At 56.2% G+C, this 26,815-nt stretch overlaps 2 protein-coding genes and 1 non-coding gene across 6 annotated transcripts; all 3 read right to left on the bottom strand.

Moving 5' to 3' along the window:
* Nucleotides 1-593: 593 nt before the first annotated feature.
* Nucleotides 594-16,004, bottom strand: Map4k2 (mitogen-activated protein kinase kinase kinase kinase 2). Of its 2 annotated transcripts, XM_027944741.2 has the most exons (32): nucleotides 15,866-16,004; nucleotides 15,687-15,744; nucleotides 15,379-15,469; nucleotides 15,234-15,298; nucleotides 14,892-14,947; nucleotides 14,561-14,608; nucleotides 14,430-14,472; nucleotides 14,004-14,076; nucleotides 13,786-13,917; nucleotides 13,650-13,712; nucleotides 13,269-13,350; nucleotides 13,073-13,180; nucleotides 12,560-12,638; nucleotides 12,409-12,467; nucleotides 11,880-11,923; nucleotides 11,761-11,799; nucleotides 11,599-11,632; nucleotides 11,389-11,494; nucleotides 11,212-11,300; nucleotides 11,095-11,136; nucleotides 10,931-11,015; nucleotides 10,764-10,843; nucleotides 10,625-10,685; nucleotides 10,430-10,547; nucleotides 5,709-5,767; nucleotides 5,536-5,639; nucleotides 5,277-5,454; nucleotides 3,606-3,674; nucleotides 3,417-3,503; nucleotides 3,104-3,174; nucleotides 2,967-3,022; nucleotides 594-2,867 (listed from the first exon to the last, which is right to left on the bottom strand). In XM_027944741.2, exons 1-32 carry the CDS (start codon nucleotides 15,959-15,961, stop codon nucleotides 2,780-2,782), a joined length of 2,463 nt encoding a protein of 820 aa, XP_027800542.2. In that variant the 5' UTR covers nucleotides 15,962-16,004; the 3' UTR covers nucleotides 594-2,779. The 2 variants fall into 2 exon arrangements, with proteins under 2 accessions (XP_027800542.2, XP_027800543.2); XM_027944742.2 differs by lacking the exons at nucleotides 14,892-14,947; nucleotides 15,866-16,004.
* Nucleotides 4,697-4,769, bottom strand: Trnag-gcc (transfer RNA glycine (anticodon GCC)). Its single transcript has one exon. It is a non-coding gene; the product is annotated as a tRNA-Gly (tRNA).
* A 290-nt stretch (nucleotides 16,005-16,294) lies between the features above and the next one.
* Men1 (menin 1) lies at nucleotides 16,295-22,405 on the bottom strand. 3 transcript variants are annotated; one of them, XM_027944294.2, is made up of 10 exons: nucleotides 22,358-22,405; nucleotides 21,521-21,981; nucleotides 20,404-20,612; nucleotides 20,111-20,239; nucleotides 19,772-19,812; nucleotides 19,602-19,689; nucleotides 18,862-18,998; nucleotides 18,336-18,471; nucleotides 17,747-17,911; nucleotides 16,295-17,550 (listed from the first exon to the last, which is right to left on the bottom strand). In XM_027944294.2, coding segments are annotated over exons 1-10 (1,851 nt in total). In that variant the 5' UTR covers nucleotides 22,360-22,405; the 3' UTR covers nucleotides 16,295-17,067. The 3 variants fall into 3 exon arrangements, with proteins under 3 accessions (XP_027800095.1, XP_027800096.1, XP_027800098.1); XM_027944295.2 differs by having other exon boundaries at nucleotides 22,346-22,401; XM_027944297.2 differs by lacking the exon at nucleotides 22,358-22,405 and adding an exon at nucleotides 22,256-22,340.
* Nucleotides 22,406-26,815: the final 4,410 nt, after the last annotated feature.

Here is a 26,815-nt window from a genome sequence, read left to right as displayed (position 1 = left end):
CTCCCATGATTTTTGATATATTCGTCATGGGTATGCATGGCCAAACAGTAGATGGTTTCATTTGCTTATTTTTAAGCTTTACAGCATGCTGTCGCACTCTATAATTTGACACACTTCTGTTTTAATCTCTGAGGTTCACCTGTGGTGTTGCAGGCGCACGTCTCGGTACTCCAGGCCTCCCAGCAACCCCATCTTCAGTTTGAGACATGGTTTACCTTAGGGAACCTCGAGCTCATCAAGTAAGGCTGCTTGTCCAGTCAAGGGCCCCGCTCAGAAACATCCTCTGCACCACGTCATACTCACTCCTCTTGGGGACCCCATGCACCTACAGCAAACAGCCACACATCAAGGGGTCTCTCCCCCTCGTCCATCACCACCAGATACACTTCTGGTAAGGGCCCGTTCCCTGAACAACTGAGATGACCAGATCTCTTCCTTATCCACACTGAGACTTAAAGAGGCTGGTCTCCCCATTCTGCAGGTTTCTGTCCACAGAGGCAATCTGACAATGGCCCTCACCATGACAAACACAGCCACCTCTGGCCCAGCATGCTGTTTCCAGGAGTTTATTCTCCAGAGACACCTGACTGTGCTGAGTGGCACTGACATAAGAATATTTATTGCAGCATTGTTTTAATATCAAAGTAGTAGAAACAACATAATTTTCCATCAGTAGGTATCCAGTTACAGTTCATTAACATTGGTTACGGAAACCCATACCATGGACCACCCTCAGCTATAAAAAAAACAACAAAGGGCAAAATAGATAATGGAAAGATCTTCCAGGATGTATTTTAAAAGGGCAAGGTCAGTATAACACACAGAGTATGTTACCATGTGTATAAGGAAGCAGCGGGGTGTGGATAAAGCATACCGAAACACTTAACCTATGTATAAATACTTCTAAAAGCGTTTTTTAAGTGACTGGAGACTGGGGAGCTGGCAGTTAGGTGAAAGGGACACTTTTCATTGTTGCATTTGAAAAACAAATTATGTGCCTTGACCAAAGGTTGTGTATAAACAAACACATAAATAAAGATTACATTTTTAGTATATATTCCCCGGCTTCTTGGCCATTCTTTGGCTCATAGCCTTGCCTTTCATGAGATGGGACTCCCCACCTCACACCTCGGCTTCAGGTCCAAACTGAGGGCTGGACGGCCTGCCACAAGGCGGCGCTGTCTGCTGCCTGTTGCTCTGAGGGCACCTGCACCCTGGGGCGTGAGCCTCTGCAGGGTGGGAGTTCACCTTCACCCACCTACGTCTGGCAAACCTCCAAGATATCTGGACAGGTGGAAGCTGGGGACACACTGTTCCACCCTACCCTGCCACTCTTATCCCATCAGGTATCCCTTGATGGGCATCAACTTTCACAGCTGGAAGGTGCCTCTCACCATCCTATGGGTCTCACCAGTAATGTGGGATGTACCCCTCACCTGGCCTAGGGCCCATTCCCTTGCTAGTCACTGGAAACAGCAGTCAGAGCTCTGCTGGAGGGTGGACAAGGGGACAAGTGTGACAACAAGGACCGCAAGTCTGTTCACAGGAACTGCCCTGTCCTGCCTCCCCCCATAGCTTTACTGAGTTGGCACTAACTGTTGTCCCCCAGGTGTGCAGGTCCAATGCCAACACTCACCTTTACCTGAGCCCGGGCCTTTGCTCCAGCTCTCCCCCGAGATCTGCCTGTGCCCCCAAACCCTCCCTCAGGGCGCCCGTCCTGCCTCCATGGCCTGCTGTGCGCAAAGGCTCTTGTCACAAGTAGCCACTCAGCACCTGGGCAACAGGATCCCTGGCTCGGTCACCCAGAGCCCTCTGAGGGGAACTCTGGTGACTGTAGGAGAACAAGGTAAAGTCGAACTGAGCCACAGGAGGACACCTGAGCTCTTGAGTTGTGCCCAGCAAGGACGGCCCCTGCTCTGAGGGCTAGTCCTCATCCAGTGGTGACTTGAGAGCCTGGCACTGGGGCTACCTTGGGAGTGTGTGCTGATGGTCACGGGCCAATCTTCCCAGTCTAACCTGAAGGCCACGGGTAACGTTTCTGGCCTGACACGGGACACTGTGGTTAGCAGGAGTGGGAGAGCCCAGGTCACACAGCTGTCTCCATGGGCAGCAGCCTCTGGGGCTGGTGGAGCAGCCCTGGGGTGCCCTTCCTGGTGAGAGCTACAGGGAGCAGGGCTGCCCTGGATGACAGGCCCTTGTTCAGGCCCCTCCCCTGCATGAGTCTTTGGGGTGAAGGTGTCAAGCTGCCAGTCTGAGGGTAGCACTGCCCCTGAGGTGGCTGCTAGGGCCACGGGACTCCCAGCACTCTGGTGGCCCTGCCCTTCCATGGAGCATACACGGGAAGAACCAGGTGCCCACCCGGATGCGGGGAGAGAGGAGGAAGGAGATGAGGCGGGCTCAGCTCCGCACAGCCAGAGGGACAGTGGGGTAAACCAACCAGCTTTAATACCAACAGCACTCTCTCAAGTACACGTTCCCCAGGGCAGAGCCGGGGGGCTCCTGGCAGGAAGAGCGGAAAGGAAATGTGAACAAATGGAATGGACTGGCAGAGGAGCCCCCTCCTGCCCAGGGTCCCCTGCCAGGGATGGAGCTACCCATGGGGCAGGGGAGGCGACAGCAGCTTCCTCTGGTCCAGTTATTGCTAAGGCCTGGGGGGCTCTGCTGCTCACCCAGCCCCGACACCTCCCAGGATGGGTGTACCCCCGGCTCCAGCAGAGCCGACGCCTGGGCTCCTCTAATCTGGGAAGAGCCCAGTGGCCCAAAAGAGCAGGGAGGCCACTCAGTAGCTGCTCTGGTGGCCAGTGAGGATGTACAGGTTGCTGTGTGCCCCTGGGTTGTCGGTGGGAATGCTCTCCAGGATGATGTCTCTGAGGGAACACAAGCGGTGAGTGGGGCAGGGGAGAGGCCTGTCCATCCTCCCTCTGCCTCAGGGGCCTCTGAAGGGGAGGCTGGGTGTCCCCGCTTACCTGTGGGCCCCCAGGACTCGGAAGATCCTTGTCTCATCTGTGATCTCCTGGGTCACCTGGGAGGACAAAGGGTGTTAAGACCACCCCTCAGATCCTCTCTAAAGGGGCAGGGACATCCGAGTCCCAGTCCCACTCACCTCGTTGGTGTCCAGGCTGCGGCCTTGCATGCCATGGCTCCAGAAGGCCAGCACGCTGTCCTGCAGGCACACTGGCGGGGGGCGGGGGGTTGGCTCCGTCAGCCCCCACCTGACCTCAGGCAGTTGGCTCCTACAGCCCCACCAGGACACAGGTCTGGACCACAGAGGTCCTCACTGAATTTAGGTGACCAGGGTGGTTTCCAAGAGGGGCCAGGGATGCTGCCTCCTCCCCACACTGCTAGCCCCAGGCCCTGGGCCACTTTCTGTGCTGGGAGTCAGGGACACTGCTGTGGCCCACCTCTGGCTCACTCACCCACAGTCTCGATGGGAAAGTCGAACGTCAGCTCAGGAGCCAGGGTGGCCGTGGGCTCGCCCTGCAGGTTGACAATCCTCACGCAGCCTGCAGAGGGGGGATGGTGGGCCTCCCTCCAGGAAGGCAGCCCCACACAGCCTCCTCACACCGCTCTCTGCTGCCCCCAGCCCTAGTCCCAGAGACACTCACGTTCAAAGCTGACCAGGACTGTATCCCTGTCCACCTGGATCACCTGCTGGGCTGGGCCTGGGATCCCCTCTGTGGGCAGAGAGAGGAGACAGGGCCTGGCTGAGCCACCAGCCTGCTCTGACCCCCAGAGAACACGGGGGACATGCACCAGACAGCCCTTGGCCATGAGTGCATTCCAGCCTCATACCACCAGTGGGGACAAGATACCGCATCTACTCAGACAAGGTAAGGGACCTGTCCTTGGGCTCCTGGGGCCAGAGGAGGCATCCCAGGGAGAGCTCTAGTTGGGCAAACCGGGTTTAAGACTCAGTTCCCATGTGACCTGGAACAAGTCACTGTGCCTCTCTGAGCTCTGGTTCTTCCTGGTAACCCAGGCCTGAGGACACCTGATCTGCAGGGTGGCTGTGACAATCTGCAGTGAGATCCTGCAAGTGAGGCCTCTGGCCAGGATCTTGCCCAGCGGGCCTCAGTCCACATGTGCCTACCCACTGCCCCTGAGCTGTCCCCACGCCCAGCGTCCTGCCTCCCTGCTGAAAATGGAGGCCTCTAGTCCTGCCCCCCCCCCCCCCCCCCCCGCAGACCTGCTGCTTCCCACGGCCCCTGCCACAGCCTGAGCATGTCAACCACTTTTTTCTCAGCTGCATGCCCTTTGGTCTAATGAAAGCAAACAAAGGAAACCCTACCCCACCCCCTTTTTCTGGTTTTGGGGATTGAACCCAGAGGTTTGCTTTACCACCGAGCTCTATTTATTTATTTTTAAATTTAAGAGAAAAAAAAATTTTACTTGTAGATAGACACAATACCTTTATTTTGTTTTTTTTTTTTAATGTGGTGCTGAGGATGGAACCCAGTGCCTCGCGTGCTAGGCAAGCGCTCTACCACCAAGCTACAACCTCAGCCCCTCATTTATTTATTTATTTACTTTTAATATTTTTTAGTTGTTGATGGACCTTTATTTTATTTATTCATATTTGGTGCTGAGAATCGAACCCAGTGCTTCACACATGCTAGGCAAGCGCACTTCCTCTGAGCTACAACAGAAACTCCCTTATTTGTTTATTTAGGTGGACACAATGACTTTATTTTACTTTATGGGGTGCTGGGGATCGAACCCAGGGCCTCGCACATGGCAGGTGAGCGCTCTACCTCTGAGCCACAACCCCAGCCCCTCCCTTATTTATTTTTGAGACAGGGTCTTGCTAAGTTGCTGAGGGCCTCCACTGAATTACTAAGGCTTACCTCGAACCTGTGACCCTCCTGCCTCAGCCTCCCAAGTCACTGGGATCACATGCGTGAACCATGCACCCAGCTTCCTTCTCTGCTTTTTTTGTTTGTTTGTTTTTGAGACAGGATCTCATTATGCTGCCCAAGAGGGCCTCAAACTCCTGGGCAAGCAATCCTCCCACCTTAGCCTACCAAGTAGCTGTGCCTACAGACACCCTGATGGCACCCAGTTCAGTCTAACGAAGTCTTTGATGGAAGCCAAGCTGAAGCACGTTACCGGGAGGCTGCGAGGTCTCTGCGGAGTCACCTCTGGCTCTGCTGTGCCCCACCTCTGACTCATTCACCTGGCATCCTGCTTGGAGATCTCAGAACCTGGTCCTCTCTTCCTCCCCGCTCTCTCACATACGTACACCCCAAGCCCACCCAGCAGCCCTGCCCTCCACTCACCAGGTGGGATGAGGATGTCAGGGGTCAGGCCAGCCTCCAGGGGCAGGATGTGGAAAAGGACACGGCAGCCAGGTCCCGCGGGCCCCTCAGCTCCCACACACACCTGCGGCAACTCCTTCCCTTCCAGCACCAACGGCTCCAGCATCGCAGCAGGGCTGGGCAGGGGGCTGGAGAAGTTCTGGGGGCGGCAGGGATGCCTGGGTCTCTGTGTCTCCCCTAGGTCCCCTGCCACCCACCTGAGCCTCCCCGGGACCCGCACCTTCAGCAGCAGGAACTTCTGCAGCGGCTCATACCACTGCAGCAGGAGCAGGCTGGCGGGTAAGGCGGCCAGCAGGAAGGTGGCGCCCGTGTAGGGGTTCCGCACTGCGGGGAAACGGGGGTCAGCGGGGGCCAGGCCTCACCCACTTCCAGGCCACGCGAGCCAGCTCTTACCCACACGACACTGCAGGCAGCCTTTGGTGTCAGGAATCTTGGTAGATAGGGCAAAGCGCCTGTAGGAGTGACAACCAGGACATTTGTGTGGGGAGTTGTCCGTGGGCAAGGTCCCCTCGGATCCTCAAGAGGTGGCAAGTATCACATTCCTACCTTTTTTTTTCTTTCCCAGTTCTGGGGATTAAACCCAGGGTGCTCTATGACTGAGCTGCATCCCCAGGCCTTCATATTTTTTGAGATGGGTCTCCCTAAATTACAAAGTTGGCCTTGAACTTGCAATCCTCCTGCCTCAGCCTCCTGGGTTGCTAGGATTTACAGGCATGCATTACCTCGCTCTGGCTCATCTTCCCACTTTACAGGTAGAAGACTGAGGCTCAGAGAGGCAAAGCAACTTGCTTTTCACAGCTGGAAGGGACAGAGGATCTACAGCCCTGTTGTGTCTGTCTAGTATGCAGTGTCCCCATAGACTCTGGGGGGGTTTGGATCACAAAACTACACCTAGTGCTGTGTGGCTTTGGACAAGTTACTCCACCTCTCTGTGCCTCAATTTCCTCATCTGTATGATGGGCATATCACTGGAGCCCACCTCAAAGGCTCATAGCAAGGCTTAAATGAGTTAATGCAGAGGGGCACTTGCACCCAGGATCATTACTTCTCTGCTGTTTTGAGTCACTGTACCTCCTTTTTAGGCAAAGGCAAGGCATATAGAAGTGAAGAGATTATGGAGGGTCAGGAATCGAGGTGAGATCTGATTCTCCCACACTGCACAGAGCACACGTGGCCCATTTCACAGATGGGCAAACAGGCCCAGGGAAGGGCAAGGACTTCTAATAGCAAATGGCATGCCTTTTATAGCCCTGCAGGACCAGTGGGTGGTCTGTCTTGTTGCCTGGGAGAAGAGGTGGGGGTGGTCATTAAAGGGGTGCTTGCCTTGATCATGGGGAGCTCCCCAACCCCCAGGGGACCCTCTGAGCCTGTTTCCTCCTCTGGGGAACAGGGCTACCTGTGGCCCTGCCACCTCCATCCAGTGGCCAGGCCCTGTCTGCACCTCTGCCAGGATGCAGGCCCCTGGGAGGAAGCTGGCGTCTGCCCCTCCCTGCCCTCTGCCCTCCTTCTTCCTCCCACTCTTCTCCAGCTGACCTTCAGGCGAGACACTGGCATTTATTTTGTATTTGATTTTTCCTCCAAACAACTATGGTTTTCCCTCCTCCACGTTCCGAGTGGACCCTGTGACTCTGCGGTTTCCCACAGACGCGGGGCTCGTAGGAGCTCCAGTGGTCTGCTTCCTGCAGGTCCAGGGCCAAAGCAGAGGCTCCCTTGCTGACCCAGCTCAGGAAGGGAGGCCCTGAGGCCACTGAGCACCAGGTGCAGTCCCAGGGACTCGAGGGAACACCACAGGAAGGACCTGGCCCTCCCAGTCCCCAGCTGGTGCTGCCACTGGCCTGGTTGGCCCCATCCTTCTTGCTTGGCGCACCAGCTTCTAGAACCATCCACTGAGCCCACAGCCTGGCCTGCTCTCCTTAGAGCACCAGCACCCTCCAGCCATGAACCAACGAGATCTCACTTGCACGGCAAATAAGCGCCTTTTTTTTTTTTTTTTTAAGTTAGTGGTACTGGAGGTTGAACCCAGAGACTCACACACGCTAGGCAAGTGCTCTAGCCCCGAGCAACACCCCCAGCCCCTCTTTTTTTAAGACCGAGTCTTGCGAAGGTGCCCAGGCTGGCCTCGAACTTGTGATCCTCCTGCCTCAGCCTCCCAAGCAGCTGAGATTACAGCATGTGAATAAGCATGTTAACGTGACAAAATTGAATTCAGCTCCCTCTGAAACCTGCTACGCCCACGGCTGATGACAGCTCCATCCTTCCCACTGCCCAGCCAAGGCCTTGGGGCCAACCTTGACCCCCTTTCTCTTCCATCCACCGTCTGTCATCAGGAAATCCTGTTGGCTCAACTTGCAAAACAGCCAGAATGGGACCGGTTTTCACTTCCTCCACTGCCACCCGGGTCCACCCGACCATCACCTCCTACCTGCCCCGTGACAGCCTCCAGACAGGTCCCCACTTCTACCCTCACCCACTTCAGCCTCCCCTCCACTCCGAGCTGAAGAATCCCTGGAGATCTCAAGGTGTGACTCCTCGGCAGTGGCCCCCGGGCTTCTCTGAGTCAAAGGCAAAAGCCTCCCGTTCACGCCATCCTCCTGGCCACTCAGACTGCCCTGCTGTTCCTCGGGCAGGCCAGGCCCACTTCTGCTGTCCCCACGAGCCACAGGGCCGGCTCCCTCAGCTCCTCCAGGTCTTTGCACTTTACCAGAGGAGCCTCTCGGAGCACCTGGTTAAAGCCCCAGGCTGAGCGAGCTGGGTGCCGTGGCACACGCCTGTAATCCTAGCAACTCAGGAGGCTGAAGCAGGAGGTGCTCACAAGTTCGAGGCCAGTCTCAGTAACTTAGTGAGACCCTGTCTCAAAATAAAAAGTGAAAAAGGACTGGGGACCAAGCTCAGTGCTAAAGCGCCCCTGGGTTCAATCCCTTGTACCAAAAAAATAAAAATAAAAAATAAATTTTAAAATCAAATAAGTAAAAAGGGCAGGCTAGGGATGTGGCTCAGTGGAAAAGTACTTTCCCACCATGTGCTCGGCCCTGGGTCCAATTCCCACGACTCAAAGACAAAATGATAAACCAAAGCCAGGGTTGGCACTGGCCCGGCCCTCCTCCGCCCGCTCTTTTCCCAAACAGCCTCCGTTTTCTGGTTGCCTATCGTCTGCCTCCCACCACAAGCAAGTGATGTGGGGACAAGGGGCAGTGTCCCTTTAACGCAGAGGCCCCAGAACAGTACATGGCACGCACACAGTGTCAACACTCGTGGCCTAGGCCATCTGCTCCCCCACCAGCCCCCAGGCTCTGCCACTCCACCTCCTAAATGGCTCCAGCCATCCGGCCCTCACCAGGGCCTAGCCCAACCTGCGCCCTGGGCCACCGCACCAGCCTCCTTCCAGCTGTCACCTCCCCTCCTCCGATTCACCCTCCCACTGTCCACCACAGCCCTCCAGCAGATGTGCCTGGTCTTTATCCGCCCAGTATCTCTTCTTTTTGGCAAGAGGACCCTATGTTCTTCTGCGTGGGGCTAATGAGCCCCCTCTACCACCCCCGGTCTTCTGGAGTGGACGGGTGACGGTGACCCAGGCCTGGCCATTGGCGCTCCTCACCCGCTGGCCCCAGAAGCTGGATCAGGGGTGAGCAGGCACTTAAGCTGGAAAAAAAATGCCAATCAGCCCTGGTGCTTTTGTGAGGATGCCTTAGAAATGGCGGTCCTGGTTCTAGAAGAACGCTGGCCTAGGCCTGTGGGCGGCCATCACCTGACAAGAAAGTCAGCTTGAGAATAAAGGCAACGAGAGGAAACAAAGCCGAGAAACTGAATCCTGCTGGTGCCATTTAAGCCTAGATCCAGCTGAGCCTGAAGCCCACATGACTCCTGCACTTTCAGTTACACGAGCTGTTCAACTCCTTTCTGTGCTTAAGCCAGTGAGGTGAATCACCTAAAGCAGGAAGAATCCTGATGGGCCCACAGACGGGTCCTCTTAAAATGCTGACAGTAGCTGGACATGGTGGCTGAAGTGGGAAGACTGCCAGTTTGAGCTCAGCCTGGGCAACGTGACAAGATCCTATCTGTCTCTTTCTGTGGTTCTGGGGATCGAACCCGGGGTGATCTACCACAGAGCCCTACCCCCAGCCCCATTTTCTACTTTTGTTGGTGCTCTACCGTGCCCAGCTCCCCCCAGCCGTTTTTAAATTTTATTTTGAGACAGGGTCTTGATAAGTGGATGAGGCCAGCCTGGAACTTGCCATTCTCCTGCCTCAGCCTCTCAAACCGCTGAGTTTCAGGTTTGTGCCACAATGCCGAGTGGAGACACTAACTCAAAAAAGATAAACAACAGCTGGGCCTGGTGGCGCACGCCTGCAATCCAGCCGCTCAGGAGGAGGCTGAGGCACGAGGATTGAGAGTTCACATCAACCTTGGCAACTTAGCAAGGCGCTAAGCAACTCAGTGAGACCCTAAAATGCCAAAAAAAGGGCTGAGGATGGGCTCAGTGGGTGAGTGCCCTTAGGCTCAATCCCTGGTTCCAATAAAATAAAATAATATAAAATGTAATAATAACATGCTGCCAACAGTCAGACAAATCCCAAAACCTGGGACAGAAGGCAGAGGATGGGCTCGGCCCCCTGGGGGCTTCCTCAGCTCCTGGACTCAAACTCAGAGCACCCAGGTCTGCAGGCTGCATCCGCTCTCCCCTCTGCCTGGAATCCCTACCCGGGCCACCTGGAACCTTCCAGCACTCTGAAACCCTACGAGCTCGCCTGGTCTCACTGAAGCCTCCTGGCCCCTAGTGATCTCCCTCCAGATCCGCCTAGTCCTGGTTGCTAACTGTCTGCCGCCCATATGCATCTCCCTTCTTTCTGGAAAGCAAGGACTCGCTTGACGACTTATGTCCCCAAGCCCAGCAGAAGTGCTCCATGAAGGCTAATCGGTGGGACAAAGCCCCACATCCTGAGCCACAGCCCCACCATCCACAAATGCCCTTTCATATCTGCACTGTCCTCTTCCTGCCTCCCAAGAAGCCTGGGGCAAGGGGAGGAGAGGCCACCAACTCTACTAATCAGGAGGAAAATGGGGCTCAGGGAGGTGACATGTTTAAGTGACATATCTAAGACCACAACAGCCCTCACCTGGGAATGATGCGCTGGGTGAGGCGGTTGGCGGGGATGGAGAGGGGGGCCTGCTGCTGGAGTCTCCGCTGTTCAAACAGGCCCGGGAGGTCATGCGCCCAGATGTGCGTGGATTTCCCTGCAGGGAGGGAGGAGGCGGCCTCAGAGAGGATGAATGTGGCATCCCTCCTCCCACCTCCACTTCCCACCTCCTACCTGAGAGTGACAGCAGCACATTGTTCACACAGTAGAGCCAGGAGCAGCGGTGCGAGATGAGCTGGAGCCACAGAGGCAGGGGACAGGTGGTCAGCCCCAGGGCCCAGGGCCTCCACCCCCCGCAGCTGGCCGACCTCACCTTCTCTAGCGTGTCCTCGTGCAGTTCGTGCAGGTTGAGGGTATAGATGCCTTCCTCGGCCCCCACCACCAGGAACTGGTCTGCAGGTCGGGGCAGGTCAGAGGCTGGCCACACCCCCTGGCTCAAGCCCCGGATCCAGGTGAAGCCTCTCCCCCGACCTGGCCTACCTCGAGTAACGGGGTGAATCCAGGTGACAGCAGCATGGATCCGCAAGGGGCAGCCATTGAAGACCTTGGAGAAGCAGGCACCCATCTGCAGAGGCAGGGAGGGGCAGTGAGGGCGCCGCGGGCAGTGGGGAGCAGGGCTGCAGGGGCTGTGGGCGAACACTTACGTGCACCTTGGGGGTCGGGGGGAGACCATGGCAGGATGACCTCTGGGAGGGAGGGGGAGAGTCAGGGCTGAGGTGAGCCCCGCGGCCTACCTCCCCACCCCCATGTAGGCCCCTCACCTCAGGATCTTCCCGCTGCTTCATGGTGGCCCAGGCAGTGGGCAGGAGTGGAGGGCTGCCAGGGCCAGGAGGAGCTGGGGCCAGGGTTCCTGCAGGCACAGGCCACAGTGATTTCCAGCCCTTACCCTCGCCCTGGGCCTGCCTCTGCCTCCTTGGCCTCCAGAGCCCAGGACTCACCTGGGGGGCTGGGCAGAGGGGCCTCAACTGTGGGCTCAGTGGGGGGCAGCCCCAAGAATGGAGCCCGCTTGATGGTTCCCATGGCATTATCTGGGGAGTCCAGCTCCTGGCAAGAGGCCCCAGCCGGCTGTTAGTAGATGACCCTGCCCCAGCCCAATCACCCCTCTGCACACTCTCCCACTCCCCAGCCCTTCTCCCACCACTCCGCACCTGGAGCTCGGAGGCTGGCCGAATGGTCAGGCTTCTGCAGAGACAAAGCAAAGAGCAGCGAGTGTGAGACGGGCCTGGCTGTCCCTGCCCTGCCCACCCGAGGTTAGCAACCAGGACTAGGCGGATCTGGAGGGAGACCACTAGGGGCCACCAGCCCCTCACCTTTCCTCCAGGGCCTCCTGGACTGACTGCAGCAGGCTCCTGGTGGAGGGAGAGGGGTCAGAGGTCAGCCTCACCGCTGTCCCCACCCCCCACCCCGTGACTTCCCCTCCGTCACTCACCCACTCAGCTCCTCCTTTCCCAGCAGCGTCCACTCTTCCTCCCACTGGGGGAAACCGCGTCAGAGAGATGGGGCAGGCGGAGGGAGAGAGGAAGAGAGTGATCAAGACACTGCAGGACAGACGACAGACAGATGGAAAGTGCAAACATAGCAGGCAAGAGACAGAGGGCCTGAGATGGTGAGTGTGACAAACAGGAAGGAGAAAGGGACAGACATGCAGAGGATGGCTTAGAGAGGGCCACTAGATGCAAGACAGCTTCTGATGGTGACGGAGACAGACAGCAGAGACCTCAGTGACACATCAGTGACAGATGCTGGGAAGCGTGGCTTGACAGGGGCAGGTAGCACGGGGGTCGGCTCTGTGACAGGCCCCTTTTCAGACAGGTATGGTCATCTTGCCACACTCCAGCCCACTGAGCAAAGAACTTGGCCCCAGAAGAAGCCCCTGGCCCCTGGGGCCCTGCTGAGGTGCTCAGCCTAGTCGGCCCAACCCGCCCCCCGGCTGTCCCCCTCCCGCAGCCACCCCTCACCGGCTCATTCAGGGGGTCCGTCTCCTTCCTGCGTGGGGCGCCAAATTTCACCTGGTGAACTGGGGGGCCCAGAGTACAGGGTGAGGGGCACAGCTTAGGACTGAGCCCCCCACACCTAATCTGAGCCGTGTCTCCCTGCCAGAGGACTCACACTGGATCTCGGAGGGGGTCCTCTCAGCAGGGCCGTGCTGCCCCCGGGAGTGGATGGTGTCTGGGAACATGTCGTAGGTCTAAAAAAGAACAAGCATGATGGACACCTGGGGGCCTCACCCGCTGCCAGGAAGTCTTCCAGGTTCTTTATACCATGGGTGTGCTTTATTTCCCCACAATCCACTGAGGTTCCTATGAGGTAAAACAGCATCCCCATTTCCCAGATGGGAAAACTGGCACAAAGAGGTCAAGTAACTTGCCAAGGATCACACATAAAGCAAGAAGGCTTAGTCACGGTCATGGTCAGTTTGGGCCCAAGGCAGGAACTTATCAAGTGGTTATTAAAGGGAAGCCAGACCCAGCCGGGAATGATTCCTGATGGGCAGGCTCAGCTGAAGGAAGGCTCTCTGTGCTGGAACTAGGCAACTTACAGGGACCTTGACGATATCACCTTGGGTACCTCCTCCTTACCTGGGCAGGCCAAAGCCCATTTCCCAGCATTCTCTCAACTTACCTCCAGCTCACAGTCCTCAGGGGAGGGGGTTCCCAGGTGGGGGTCACTGGCCTTGTCCAGGAGCTGTGTGAGGAGGGCCCGTGGGAGGTGCTGGGTTGTGAATGGGTGCTGGAGGATGGAGGGGTGATCAGACTGGGCCCTGTCAAGCAGGCCCGGCTTTGAAGCATCAGGCCCCAGCACCGTCCCCTTCTCCTACCTGCAGAAGTTTCTCAGCCGTTGGCCTCTTCTTGGGGTTCTTGGTTAAGGCCAGTTTGAGGAAGTGGTGGAAATTCTGGGTCCTGGTGGGCACAAGAGCCACCGCCCCAGCCCAGGTTAGGCCTCGGGTCGGGCATCCTGCCAGCTGTCCTGCCAGCCCAGGACTGACGGCCCGCCCAGGAGGTAGCTGCCTGTCAACATGGCTGTTGTGATATGGCAGCAACTCCAGCCCAGTCATCTGCCCTTCTTTCCTGTCCACACCGGTCCCCCTTGCCCAGACCATCACTCAAATGGTCTGTGGGGGCCTGAAAAGCAGGGCTCTTGACTCCATGCCTGCCCTGGGAGTCAGGGGTCCCAGCAGCGGGGAGAGGAGGGTCCTCACCAGCGTGTCTTGTCTCTCAGTTTGGGTGGCTGAAAGCTGCTCTTTGACATGAGCATCAAGGCCCTGTGGAAGATGGGAGGTCAGGGTCAAGGGTCAGCAGAGCAAGGGGCAGGCGAGGGGCAGGTATGAGGCTGACCTCATGGGGTGCAGATGGAAGAGGGGTGGCTGCAGCTCGCCCAGCTCAATGGCAGTGATGCCCAGGGCCCAGACATCACACAGCTCATTGTAGCCACCCTTGCGCTCCACCGCTGCCACCTCCGGAGCCATCCTAGAGGAGAGCACAGATGGCATGGCCAGGTGCCCACCCTTCTGCCCAGGGTACAGCCCAGCCTTCTGCCCGGGGTACAGCCTCACCAGTATGGAGTCCCAATGAAAGACTTCCTCTTGGCCACAGATGCCGTCAGCTCGCCCGACACCCCGAAGTCAGCTGCAAGGAAGAACAGCTGCTCTCCCAGCCTCTGTCCCACTTGCCAGCCACCCCAGGGCTCAGGCTCAGATGGGCAGGTGGCCCAGGTCCAGCCACAGCTGCCACAGGCCTGAGGCCAGGCAGGTCCCTTGGAGGGGCTGGGTACCCTCTATCCCTGACTGAGTGCCTGGTCCCGCCTCAGCCTCCACCGAGACCAACCTCATCCAACTTCCAGCAAGTAGGAAGTGCTGCTGCGTTTCTAAGCAGGGAAACTGAGGCCCAAGCAGTAAAGTGGCTTGCCCCCGGTAACCCGGCACCTGTGGTTTCCAGGGCTCCCACTGAACCCTCACCCTGACTGCATTCCCGGTACTGACCCAGCTTGACATCTCCCTGGAGAGTGAGGAGAAGGTTGGCTCCCTGTGTGGATGGAGGAGAGAGAATCCCTTCGTCTGGTGTCCCCAAGGCCGCCTCCTCCCCCCTCACCATGCCTTCGGTCCACTCCTACCTTGATGTCTCTGTGGATCTTCCCCTGAGAATGCAAGTGGTGGAGTCCCTGGGGACAAAGAGGCATCCCTGAGGGCAGCCCCCTAGTACTCTCCCCTCCCCTCCGCCCCTTTTCAGGACTGGGCCCCCCACCCAAGCCGCTTCCTCCTCCCCACTCCCCAAACAGGAAGTGACTGAGCCAAGAGGGAAATGGGCTGCTTCCGGCAACAGGCCTGAGGCCCCTTCCCTCCAGGACCCACAGACCCTGGGGCCAGCCCTGCCTGAGGCACTCTACCCTCCCACCACTGGTCAGCTGGCTCCACGGAGTGTGGGTAGCTCACGGGCATAGCTACCTTCAGTGCCTCTCGGCAGACATATGCAATCTGCCGTTCTTCTAGGGGCCCAGTGGCTGAAATGGAAAGGGCGAGGGGCTGACACAGGAGTCTCCAGGATATGCAACCCTCCCAACTACCCAGTGCTTTCACCAAGCACCACTATGTCAAGAGGTAGTAGCCACATCCCCTCCCAGCACAGTCTGGGATTCTGAGCCCAGAGAAGGAGAGCATTTCTCTCAAGGTCACACAGCCAGTCAGGAGTGAAGAGGAGCCCAAGTCCATCTTGGACTCCCTCTCTTTCCCCCATATTGGGGTGGGGGGAAGGCCATGGCCCTTTGAAGCCTAGAGCCTGGCCCTCACCGTGGTAAATCTCCTGCAGAGACCCCCCTCCGCAGAACTCCATGCAGATCCACAAGCGGTCATTCCTGGGGGGACACAGAGCTGGGGGTGGGCACACAGCAGGCCATATGGGGGCTGCCTGGGGCAGAGGATAAAGCAACCTCACCTGAGGTAGCTGCCAATGTAGGCCACCACATTGGGGTGGCGGCACTCACGAAGGATGGTGATTTCCTGCTGGAGGGAACTGATGTCGTCCCCTGAGGAGCACAAGGCATCATGGGGTGGTGGGTAAGGGTCGCCCTGACTTAGTGTCCCCATCTGCAAAATGGGCAGAGTGCCTGTTCCTCGGCCAGACAGGTGCCAGGCCACAGCTCCTCCTGGAGCCTGCCTCTCAGGGGGTCTAGAAATGTCAACTCTTCGCCCCCGCCCGCGCCCGGCCTCTCTCCAGCGCAGAGGCCCCGCCCGGGCCCTCACCTGGGTCTAGCTTGACGATCTTCACGGCGGCCAGTTCCGACGTGACGGTGTCGCGGGCCTGCCGGCGGAGGGGAAGAAGCGGGATGGGAGGGGGCGGGGCTGGGGGCTGGCGTCCGCGGCGGGCGCGGGAGCGGGCACCCCCCTCCCCGCGCTCCCGCCCGTTCTGCCGCCCGGCGCACCTTGTACACGTCGCCATAGGTCCCGGCCCCCACGCGTTGCAGCAGCTCGAAGCGGTCCCGCGGATCCTGCAGCGACACATCCCGCAGCAGCGCCATGGCCCGGCGCCCGGAGGGCGCGAGCTGCGGAGCCGGCGCGGGGCGGCGCGGGGCGGGGCGGGCGCCGGTGGCTCCGAGGCCGCGGGGGCGGGGCCGGGGCCCAAGGGCGGGGCCATGCCAGGGATGCCCCGCCGCCCGGCCGGGAGGAGGCGCCCGCGGGACAGGCCCTGGCAGCGCGGGGAAGTCCCGAGACCCGGGCGGAGCTTGGGTCCTTTCCAGGCACCGGTTTCTCGCGCTCTACAGGTGGGAACGCAAAGTCCAGAGCCAGAAGAAGGCAGAGGAAAGACGGGCCGTCCCACCTCCCGGCCCATCCCCAATTTCCCAGATGCAACACTGACACGTGTTTTTTTTAACAAAATGTATTCATCTTCCTTGGAACTGAAAAATAGATCTATGTACAAAACAGGAAGAGATCAGGCCCCCTTCACCCACTCCCAACCCCCTGCAGATTTCCTCCTGGTTCCCCAGAGATAGACTGAACCTTAGGGAGGTTCCCAGAGGGTCGGAAGAGGTCCTGCTCTGATCTAGGGCCAGTTTGGTCAGGAAGAGGGCGGGGCTCAGTGTCCACACAAGCTAGGGGTGGAGCTTCGTGGACTCTAGGGACAGGGAGGGGAGGAAAATAGGATTCCCAAATTCTAGCAACGGGACTTAAGCTCTTCGGGGTTGAGGATTTGAATTCCCAAGGGATGGAGTTTTGAAGTACAGAAACGTATTCCCAGGGGCTGAGTAGGGTCCTTCGTCCCAGGGTGGAGGCAGGATATGTGCTCCTTGGGCTAAGGGAACTGGGAGAAACCCTGAGCAACACTGTCTGGCTTAGGGTCAGCACTTCAGTTCAGAGATGGGGCTGGGATTCCAGTTGGCCAGCTGGGATTCTGGAAGATGGGACCTACATTCTAACCACCAGGCCGGGGTCCTGGGTTGCGAGCTGGAGCAAATCATAGATTTGGTGCCGGGGTGTGTAGTCTGTAAATCTGGGACCTTAAGTTTCAGGTAGGGGTGAGGCCTGGGGGCGGAGCCTGGCCTCTGGGTGTGGGGATGGGGAAGTCTCCCCTCAGACTGAGGATGGGGCCTGGGTCCCTGTGAGCTGTTCAGAAGTCCCCAGCAGTTCAGAGGCCCTTGCGCTGCCGCTTGAGGAAAGAAAGAGTGTAATCGCTGGGTGTGGACACCTTCTGCTTCTTCATCTGCACTTGTGACTGCGCTGTGAGTTGCAGCTTGATGGCACTCGAATTGATTTTGGTGGCCACGAGCAGCTCCTTCATGCCCTTCATCTTCTCGCTCTGGAAAGTGAGCACTGGGCCCTCCGGCGGGGGTGACGACGGGAGAGTTGACCCCTGAGCTGCGCTGCCACCTTCAGGACCCCGCGCAGTGCTGGGGACTGTACCTGGGGGCTTTCGGGGAGGTCCCGACCCTGCACCCTGGCCTGAGCCAGGGCCTTTGTCCAGAGCAGGCTTCTTGGGCGGTGGTGGCTCCTCGGGCTTAGACTCCCGCCGGGGGCCCCGCCGCCGGCCTTCTCTGGCTTCCTCACCCCATGGCTCCTCAGCCTCCGCTGCCTCCGCATCTCGGCTCACTATGTGCACCTTCTGCCGGACCTGGGTGGGTGAAGAGAGCAAGCTGGGGGAAAGCTGAAGACCACTGGCTGGAATACCAAGGTCCAACTTCTGCCAAGCCATCTGCAGGTCTTAGTCTCATCTACACCCAGATGGCTGGGGAGGTGTGGCCTCTGGGCCACAAAGGTCTAACTCCCCATGGCTGCAGTCAGTCCCTATAACGCCCAGTCACCCTCACCTGTCCCTCGAAGCGACCCAAGGACTGCACAAGGAAGGTGGCCCAGCCCACATGCAGCACAGGCGTGGGGCTGCCCTCCTCCCATTTGCAGATGCCATCATAGAATCGCAACAGGTGGGCGAAGCACTCAGGGTCCTGGAGAGCAGAACCCTGGCTCTGGGTACCCTAGGCAAGGGGAAGAAAGGTCACAGTCAAACTCTGTTAGCACAAGGTGCAGGTCAAGACAGCGCCTAGGCAGAGCCATGGCTGCAAAGGTAAGCCAGGGTCAGGAGTATCTTAGAACTTCCTTCCTAAAATAAAGCCAGTCCTCAGCCAGGATGGAGGAAAGGGCACCATCCCTCATCTCCATCCTACCCTAAGTGAGACCCTGGCCATAAAAGAGACAGGCTTCCGCCTACAGGGTAGAAACTTGTGAAACACCTTGGTTCCCTCAAGCCCAGACCCAGGACCTCAGCTACAGCAAAAGGGAATAGAGGCCTCTTCTCTGGGCCACCTTCAGTGCCCAGACCCCAGTTCTGCCTATGCAGTCCCATGGCTGGGGCACTGCAATGATGGGAGGGTGGATACTGGTGAGTTCCAGCCTTTTCACCTGGCTCTGCTCCCCTGGCCGCTCCTCGCCAGCCTCCAGCAAGCTGGCCGCCTCCTTCAGCAGGTTGGGGATGACATCATTGGCCACCTCAAAGAACTCCTTGTAGATTTCCTCATCCTCCCGGCAGTAGTTGTAGCTGTGAGAGCAGTGGGGCATGTGGGGGCTCAGCCATGGGAACCCCTAGGGAGCTGGTGGAGGATGCAGTCCAGGACTCTTCCAGGGTCATCCACAGACTGAACGAATGAATGATTCCCCCCACGTGATGGAATCTGTCAGCCCAGGGCAAAAGTGAGGAGGGGCATGCAGCTAGGGGTGGGTCCCTGGATGATCAACAACTGGGCAGAAGGGGGAGGGAGGGGCTCTGAGATCCCTACCTCCTGAGTGATGATGGCACTGGCTGCCTAGGGACTGGATGGAGAGGGGACAGTGCTTGGGACTCAGATCTCATGCCTGGATAAGAGTGACTGGAAACTGAGTGGAGGAAGAGTAAAGGATGGGCTGGGGGCCCTACTGGGGGGATCCTCACTCCTGGATGACAGTGGCCGTGTCTGCCCAGGCCTGCAGGGCTTCGCGCACATTGCGGTTTCGACAGTGATAGCCAGCCAGGTACATGTAGGGGTAGATGTGCTCATCCCGGTAGTAGGTCTTGGCTGAGGCAATGCCCTGGGGGATGGGGCAGAAAAGCCTCAGGGAAGCAGCCACCAGCTGCCTGGGCTGGCATGAGCGCCCCATCAGGTCACACCCAGAAGGGGTGAAAGGAAGATCTCGAGTCCTCCTCAAGTCCAACCTTACCTCCACTCCCTGCCTGCCAGTCTGGGGCAGACTGCAGAGTGGGGACCCCCACAAAACAAGGGTTGGGGAGGGGAAGAGTAGGACCTAGGACAGGCCTTTCCTACACACTCTTCTACACAAAACATCATACTTCTAAGGCCAGTGAACCCCTGCCCCACCTCCCCTCCCCAATGCTCCCACCACATTTGACCTTTGCTACAGGACACAGGAAGAACAATGAGGGGCAGCAGAAAATGCAGAGTTCCCCGAACAACCCAACTTCTGTCAGCCATAGGCTGGGGAACACATCTCAGGGCACACCTCAGACAACCCTAATTACGCCAATTACGTACATGGTTGGTACAAAGTGGGACCTAGGTGGGCAATACTCCTGAATTCACGAAGTTCTTTCATGAATCTTCCCTGTCCCCAGAAAGAAGGGGACCCCAGTCATTTCTGGGGCCTCCCTTATGCCCCATCTTGAGATGCCCTCACCTTGTGGTAGAGGGTGAGTGGGTCTGGCCGGCCAGGGGTGGGCTCCAGCTCCTCCAGATCTGCCAGGTTCCCTAGTGCCATGGGGTACCTAGGAAAGGATCAGAAATCCAGGCTACCACCCAGCCCTCTGGCCCCACCAAGGCTCAATCTGGCCACTTCCCCCTACTGACCTTTCCAGATGTCCCAGGTCATAGAGCAGCCACAGCAGCTTCTAGGGGCCAAAGAAGAGTTACAAACTGTGGGAAGGGGAGCTGCCTATCAGGCAAGGTCAAGGTGTGATCCAGAACCAGCAGGGACCTCCCACCAGGTAGGAAAGGGCAAAATTCACAAACCAGCCCTTTAACAGAGTCAAAGCCCCTTCACGTCTCAATTTCACTCTCCCAAGAGCCCTGGGAATGGCGAATCATTCACCCATCTTACAAAAGAGTTGAGGCTCCGGGAGGGAAAGTACCCCTGACCCCACAGCGGCCCAGCCTTGTCCGTGGCTGCCCCTTGGGCATACCCTTTACCTGCTGCAGTTGCAGCAGCTCCAGGGAGTCGGTGTGCAGGTCAATGGAAGGGTTGATGGCGCAAACCATGAAGGCTACTTCCATCTTGCGGTCGCAGCGCATGTATGATCCTTTCAGGTACAGCCAGCTCTTGAAAGGGGACAAGACTGGATGTCTCATGATGGCCTACCCTGTGCCTGCTTTGGGGACCCTATGTAGGTGGTGACGGGAAGAGGGGAGTATAGCCCAAAGTGTAATCCTTGGATGGCTTAATCTAGCAGAGAACAAAGGAGACAAGGTGGGGGGTAAAATACCCGTTCGGCCACACCCGCGTTGACTGTCTGGCCCCTGCGGTCCTCGTTGCCTTTGCCATGCCAGGTGACTTCGGCTGTCTGTTCCCCATTGGGCCCAAACACTACCCAGGCGTGATCCTCAGACAGGGCCAGGTGGACATCCCGGAGACCCAGGGCCTGGCAGGCCCCCACCACTGCAAAAGCCACACCTGAGCTGTCCAGTTTAGTACCTGTGGAAGGGGACAGTAATGAAAAAGGGTCCTCTGGGCTTTGGTCTGGAAGAACGAGCCCAGCTCTTGATGCCCCTTCCCACAGCCCCCCAGCCTGTGCCCGTCCTGAGGTGCTCCTGCCCCTCATTCCTCGATGCCTGCCCTCCTTCACAGCCTCTCCTTCCCCGTTTACTTCCCCCTCCCCAGCAAGAGACTTTTCTGGATTTCCCACAGCTTGACCCACTTTGACCCTGTCCCTTCCCTTTCTCTATGACCCTATACTGTTTTTATTAAAGATTTCCTGTTTTACTACACCTATTAATTATAACAGGGCACTCTGGACAACACTTCACACACCCACCAAGAGATATTCCTAATTTAGTTCTACATTTTTTCCTGTTAAGCCCAGAAATGACCTGATTCCTGCTCAACATGGCACCAGGATGCAACTGCATCCATGGGCCTTGGTACAGACTCTTTGCAAACCCTGAGCCTTAAGCTTCTTAAGGTCAAGTTCATAATCTGTTCCCTTTCAAAAAGGTTTATAGATATCATTCCATTTAAGTGTCTCCAAAGCAGCCCTCTTTTTTCTCTCTCCCACCTCCAATCTGTGGCCATTTCTGTGCCTCATGCTGGGCTGTAGGACTCCTGTGGCTGCTCAATGGCAGGGCTGGGAGTGCTCAGGGGCCAAGGGTCAGTAAATGGATGTGGAGTCAACTGATCAGGTTCCAGTCCCAGCCCTGCCATTCTGTGACTTTGGCACATCATATCCTCTCTTGGAGCTTCAGCTTCCACAACTGCCAAGGGAAAATTAACACCTGCCCCACCTCACAAGGCTTACAGGTCTCAAAAGAGCTCTGTAAACCACACAGTGTTAAGAGGAGGTGGACCAAATTCATTTTCTCCTTGGCCACCTGTCGGGCTCCAACCTGTGATGAAGCTGAAGAGGGACTGGATGTGGGCCCGGTCCTTGAAGTATGAGCGGCTGAGGCTGTTCCATATGACATCCGAAACCTTCTTCACCAGTTCCCGGCTGGAGACGCCCCCCTCTCGCGGGTAGAGCGACAGGTCGACCGCGCCGCGGATCTGGGCAGTGAAGCGGGCATAGAGGGCAGCGATGATGGATAGGTCGGCCACCGGGAAGTAGGTGAGGCCACCAGGAGGGTCGGGCGCAGGACTGGGCTGGAAGGTGAGCTCGGGCACGTTGGTGGGGATGACGCGGTTGACAGCCAGAAAATGCTCCACAAAGCCCAGTACCAAGGAGAGGAGCACCAGGTCTGGCTCTTCTCGGCCCAGCTCGGCAGCAAACAGGCGCACCACATCGTCGATGGAGCGCAGCGGGAACAGCGTCTTCTGGGCGGCCTTCAGCCCCATGGCGGCGGGCGGCGGCCTGCGGAGGAGCCAGGGGAGGAAGGGTCGGGCTCGGCGGGAGAGCCCCCTCCCAGGCTCGGCTAAGGTTCTACCCCGGCAGCTCCCCTGCTTCTCTGTCCCCTTCACCCTCCGCTCCACCAGCTGCCCCTCCTTCGTCGGCGAGACCCCTCAGTCAAGGCTGCAGGGCCTCCTCGTCCCCTACAACCCTGGGACCCCCAGCCCCGATGGGGTGCAATCCAAGGATTTTTCTGAGATCCCCCAAAGGCCGCTCCGCCTCATTCCTGCGACCGTACCCCCGAGCCCCTAGAGTCTTCCGGAAGGCGCTCCCAGGCCAGCCCCCCTAAATCCCAAGGAGAGTCCTGGCCTCGGTCCCCCGCGCCCACCTCCGCGCTTACATCCCACACAAGGCACCGCGGCACCCGCCGCCAGGAGCCTGCTGGGAAATGGAGTCCCGCCCCCTCGGGCCGCACTACTTGCCGGGAAGTGGAGTCCGAGGCTGTGCCCCGCCCTCGCCGAGTCTTGAAATGGTGGCACCCAGGATGGCCGTGGTGGCTTGTGGGAAAGGTAGTCCGCTAGTCCGGACATCCGGGAGGCAGGTAGGAAGGGAGGTGGCACCACCTTCCCGCGGTCCTCGGGGATTGGTTTCTCTTTCCACGCAGCTCAGGAAAGGAATAAGGTACGCGGTGCCTTGTGGGAAATGTAGTCTCCGGCGTGACCAGAGTGCCAGAGCGGGTGCTTGCGCTGCTGTAGGTTGGCAAGATGTGAGCAAAACGGGTACTTTTAAACACTGCTGGGGTGTGTATGTGTTCAGCCATGTAGTTGAAAATTTAGCAATGTCCAGTAACGCACGTCTCATGTTACTCCGTGTATGATAATTCTCTCCTCATTCTGACCATGAGAAAAATCTAACAGGCAGAGAACATTGAAAGAACCTCTGCAGTTATTTATATTAGGATAGAAATTTTAAAAAAGAGAGTGAAGTAGGTAGCTCTGAGCTTCCTACATGGGTCTTCAGGGCATACCATTGCAGGAAAAGAGCTATAGAACAATAGGCATGCTAGAACTGTATTTTATATTAGTGACATTGAAAACAATACTAAAAAGTTTCTACAGCATCATTCATTCATTCGTTTATTCACTCAAGAAATGGATTTTTTCCCTCCAGACTGGGTATTGAACCAGGGGCACTCTTCCCCTGCCCTACACCTCCATCCCTTTCTATTTTGTTTTATTTTTGAAACAGGGTCTAGCTAAGTTATCCAGACTGGTCTCATTTGCCATCCTCCTGCCTCAGCCTTTTGAATAGCTAGGATTACACGCCCAGTTAACAAATGTGTATGTGTGTCCTACAATAACTCAGGCATTCCCTCTGGGCTCTGGGTATAAAGTAGTGAATAACCAGATTAAGTTCCTGTCCTGTTTATTATTTGTAGTATTTTCTCCTCTCAAAATTCATAACAGAGGGGGGAATGGGAGGATGAAATGAACTCTAGATGGGACAAAGGGGAAAAGGGAGTGAGGGGAAGGGAGGGGCCATATGGGTAAGAAAGATGGTGGAGTGTGATGGTCATCATTACTCTAGGTACATGTATGAAGACACAAAGGATGTGACTCTAGTACACCCAGAGTTATGAAAAATTGTGCTCTGTATGTGTAATATGAATTGTAATGCATTCTGTTGTCATATATAACATTAAAATTTAAAGAAATGTAATAAATTAATTCAAATTTAAAAAATCATAACTCTAGCCTGATTATGAGAAAATACCTGGCAAACTCAAATTGAGGGAGATTCTAAAAAATACTTTAGTGGTACTTCTTAAAAGTGTCAAGATCATGAAAGACAAGGAAAGATCCAGAAGCTTGTAAATTAGAGACTAAGGAGACAAGACAACTAAATACCATGTATTTTGGAGTGAATCCTGGAAGAGAAAAGGTACTTTGGTGGAAAAACTGGCAAATTGGGTGACCAACCATCCCCGTTGGCCTAAGTCTGAGGGGATGCAGCTGCTGCAGAAGCTTTGGCAACCTCCTCTAAGGCGGGGGTTGGGGCTGAAACTGTGGCTGAGGCAAGGCTGAGGATCAGGAGTAGATGCTAGTCACCAAGCTGAGATCCCTGGCCAAGGATTTGGAGATCTAGTCCATGGAAATCTAGCTCTTCTTTCTGCCCATCAAGGAGTCTGAAGTCATTGACTTTTTTCTGAGGGCATCACCCAAGGATGAAGTTTCAAGTTCATGCCTGTGCAGAAGCAGACCTGCGCTGGCCACGGGACCAGGTACCAAGCATCTGTTGTTATCTGGGACTGCACTGGTCAATAGGGTTGGGAGTTAAGTGCTCCAAGAAGGTAGCCACTGTTCTCTGAGGGGCCATCATACTGACCAAACTCCCCATTGTTCCTGTACAGAGAGGCTACTTGGGGAACAAGATGGGCAAGCCCCAAACTGTCCTTTGCCAGGTGACAAGCCACTGTGTTTCTGTGTGGGTGTGTCCCATCCCTGCCCCCAGAGGCACTGGCATCATCTCAGCCCCTGTGTCCAAGAAGCTGCTGCTGCTGCTGGTATTGATGACTGCTACACTTCTGCCAGGGGCTGCATTGCCACCTCGGGCAATTTTGCCAAGGCAACCTTCCATGCCATCTCCAAGACATATAACTCCTGAACCCCAATCTCTGCAAAAAGACTGTGTTCACCAGGTCTCCCTATCAGGAATTCATCACCTTGTGAAAATCCATACCAGAGACTCTGTGCAGAAGATCCAGGCTCCACCTGTGGCTACAACACAGGGTATTTATATAAGAAAAATCAAGCAAAGCCAGGTGCAGTGGCACACAGCTACAATCCCGGGGACTCAGGAGGCTGAGGCAGGAGGATCACAAATTCAAAGCCAGCCTCAGAAACTTAGAGAGGCCCCAAGCAACTTAGATCCTGTCTCAAAAATAAAAAGGACTAGGGATGGAACTCAGTGATAAAGTGCCCTTGGGTTTAATGCCCAACATCAAAAAAAGGAAAAGAGGGGGCTGTGTTGTGGCTCAGTGGCAGAGCACTCACCTGGCACATGCGAAGCCCAGAGTTCGATCCTCAGCACCACATAGAAATAAATAAATAAAGGATAAACGTTTAAAAAAAAAAAAAAGGGAAAGAAAGTGAATGAAACCTGAAAAAAATAAAAAGTGCCTGGGAGGTTATAATTTTAGCTAGGATGCCTGAAAAGAGCCTCACTGAGAAGGGGGGATTTGAGTAAAAACCTGAAGGACGTAAGAAGACCAAGTACAAAGGCAGAAGTGTGATCCACAGTGGCAGAAGCTGCTGCTGGAGGTCTGAGCAGTAAGTTGCACTGTGGAAGCCCCTGATGACCTTATTGAGAATAGTTTAGGAGCAAAAGTCTGATGGGGTGGCTGGGCACAGGGCACATGCCTATAATCCCAGCAGCTTGTGGGGCCCAGACAGGAGGATTGCGAGTTCAAAGCCAGTCTCAGCAAAAGCGAGGCGCTAAGCAACTCTATGAGACCCTGGTTCTAAATAAAATACAAAACAGGGCTCGGAATGTGGCTCAGTGGTCGAGTGCCCCTGAGTTCTATCCCTGGTACAAAAAAAAAAAAAGTCTGATGTGCTTGGGCTCAGGAAAAAGGGGAAGAGAGTAATTGGAGACTGGGCTAACACAGGACTCTCCCAGTGACGTTCACAGCAATGGGAAATAGAAAAGTATGACAACTGGAGAAGAAGAGGGTGGAGGAAGGTTGTGGGTGATTCACAGAGAACTCCATGGCCTTGAATGAGTGAGGGGAACGGGCTCCTCATGCAGGTTTGGCTCTGCCAGGAGCATGGACAGTGACATAGCTGTAGAGAAGTCAGGCACAGGTGAGGGCTGCACCAGTTTTCCTAGTGCAGTAAAATGCCCAATCAGTCATCATCTGCTCTCTAAGTGTCACCAGTCTCCTCCTTCACGCCTCTGCTCAAATGTCACCTTCTCATCAAGGCCAACCCAGCAGACCCAACCATTCTACCTCAAATCACACTGTGTGATCCAAATTCCTCCACCAACACCTTTACCCTGCCCAGATCTATTGGCTTCTCCCCACTCAATGCCAATAGCACCTTTTGCCTAGTGTCATAACTAAAACTGACTCCAGACATTGCCAAACGTCTGTTGAGGGGCAAAATAGCCCTACGATGAGAACCACTGTTCTAGCATCCAATATAACTGACTCAGTGTAATTACCTTCTACCACCAAAATATCAGTTTCACAGGACAGGGAACACGTGCGTTTTCTTCGCTAATGTGTCTCATGTACCTAGAACATATCTGGCTCATAAAGATGTCAACAAATACTTGCTGAGATGAGCATGGTGATACACACCTGAAACCCCAGTGACTCAGGAGGCTGAGTCAAGAGGATAGCAAGTTTGAGGCCAGCCTGGACAACTTAGTGAGATCCTATCTCAAAATAAAAACTATAAAGGGCTAGGGATATAGTTCAATGGTAGAGGACCCCTGGGTTCAATCCCTAGTACTGATAAAGAAACAAAGAAAGGAAGAAAGAAAAGATGCTATTTCAACTTGTAATCAATATAAAAATTACTAATGGTAATTTCCATTTCTTTCACACCGAGTCTTGGGAAGCTGGTAAGCAGCTGATACCTCAGCACATGCATGTCCATTCCGAAGAGCCACAGTGTTCTCAAGCCCTGTTTGGCTGGCGGCTCTCATCCAGGACAGCCTGTGAGTGTGAGCAATACTGGGAGATGAGGGCTCCAGGGACCTGAGAGAGCTGGTGGCTGGGTCATGTATGTGGCATACTGGAGAGTGAGGAGCAGGATGGAGATGGGAGGTGAGCCACCCCAGGCTGGGGGAT

The sequence above is a fragment of the Marmota flaviventris genome, chromosome 9 (genome assembly GCF_047511675.1).
Source record: "Marmota flaviventris isolate mMarFla1 chromosome 9, mMarFla1.hap1, whole genome shotgun sequence".
Taxonomy (NCBI): Eukaryota; Metazoa; Chordata; class Mammalia; order Rodentia; family Sciuridae; genus Marmota; species Marmota flaviventris.
This window is presented reverse-complemented; position numbering and strand designations above follow the sequence as displayed.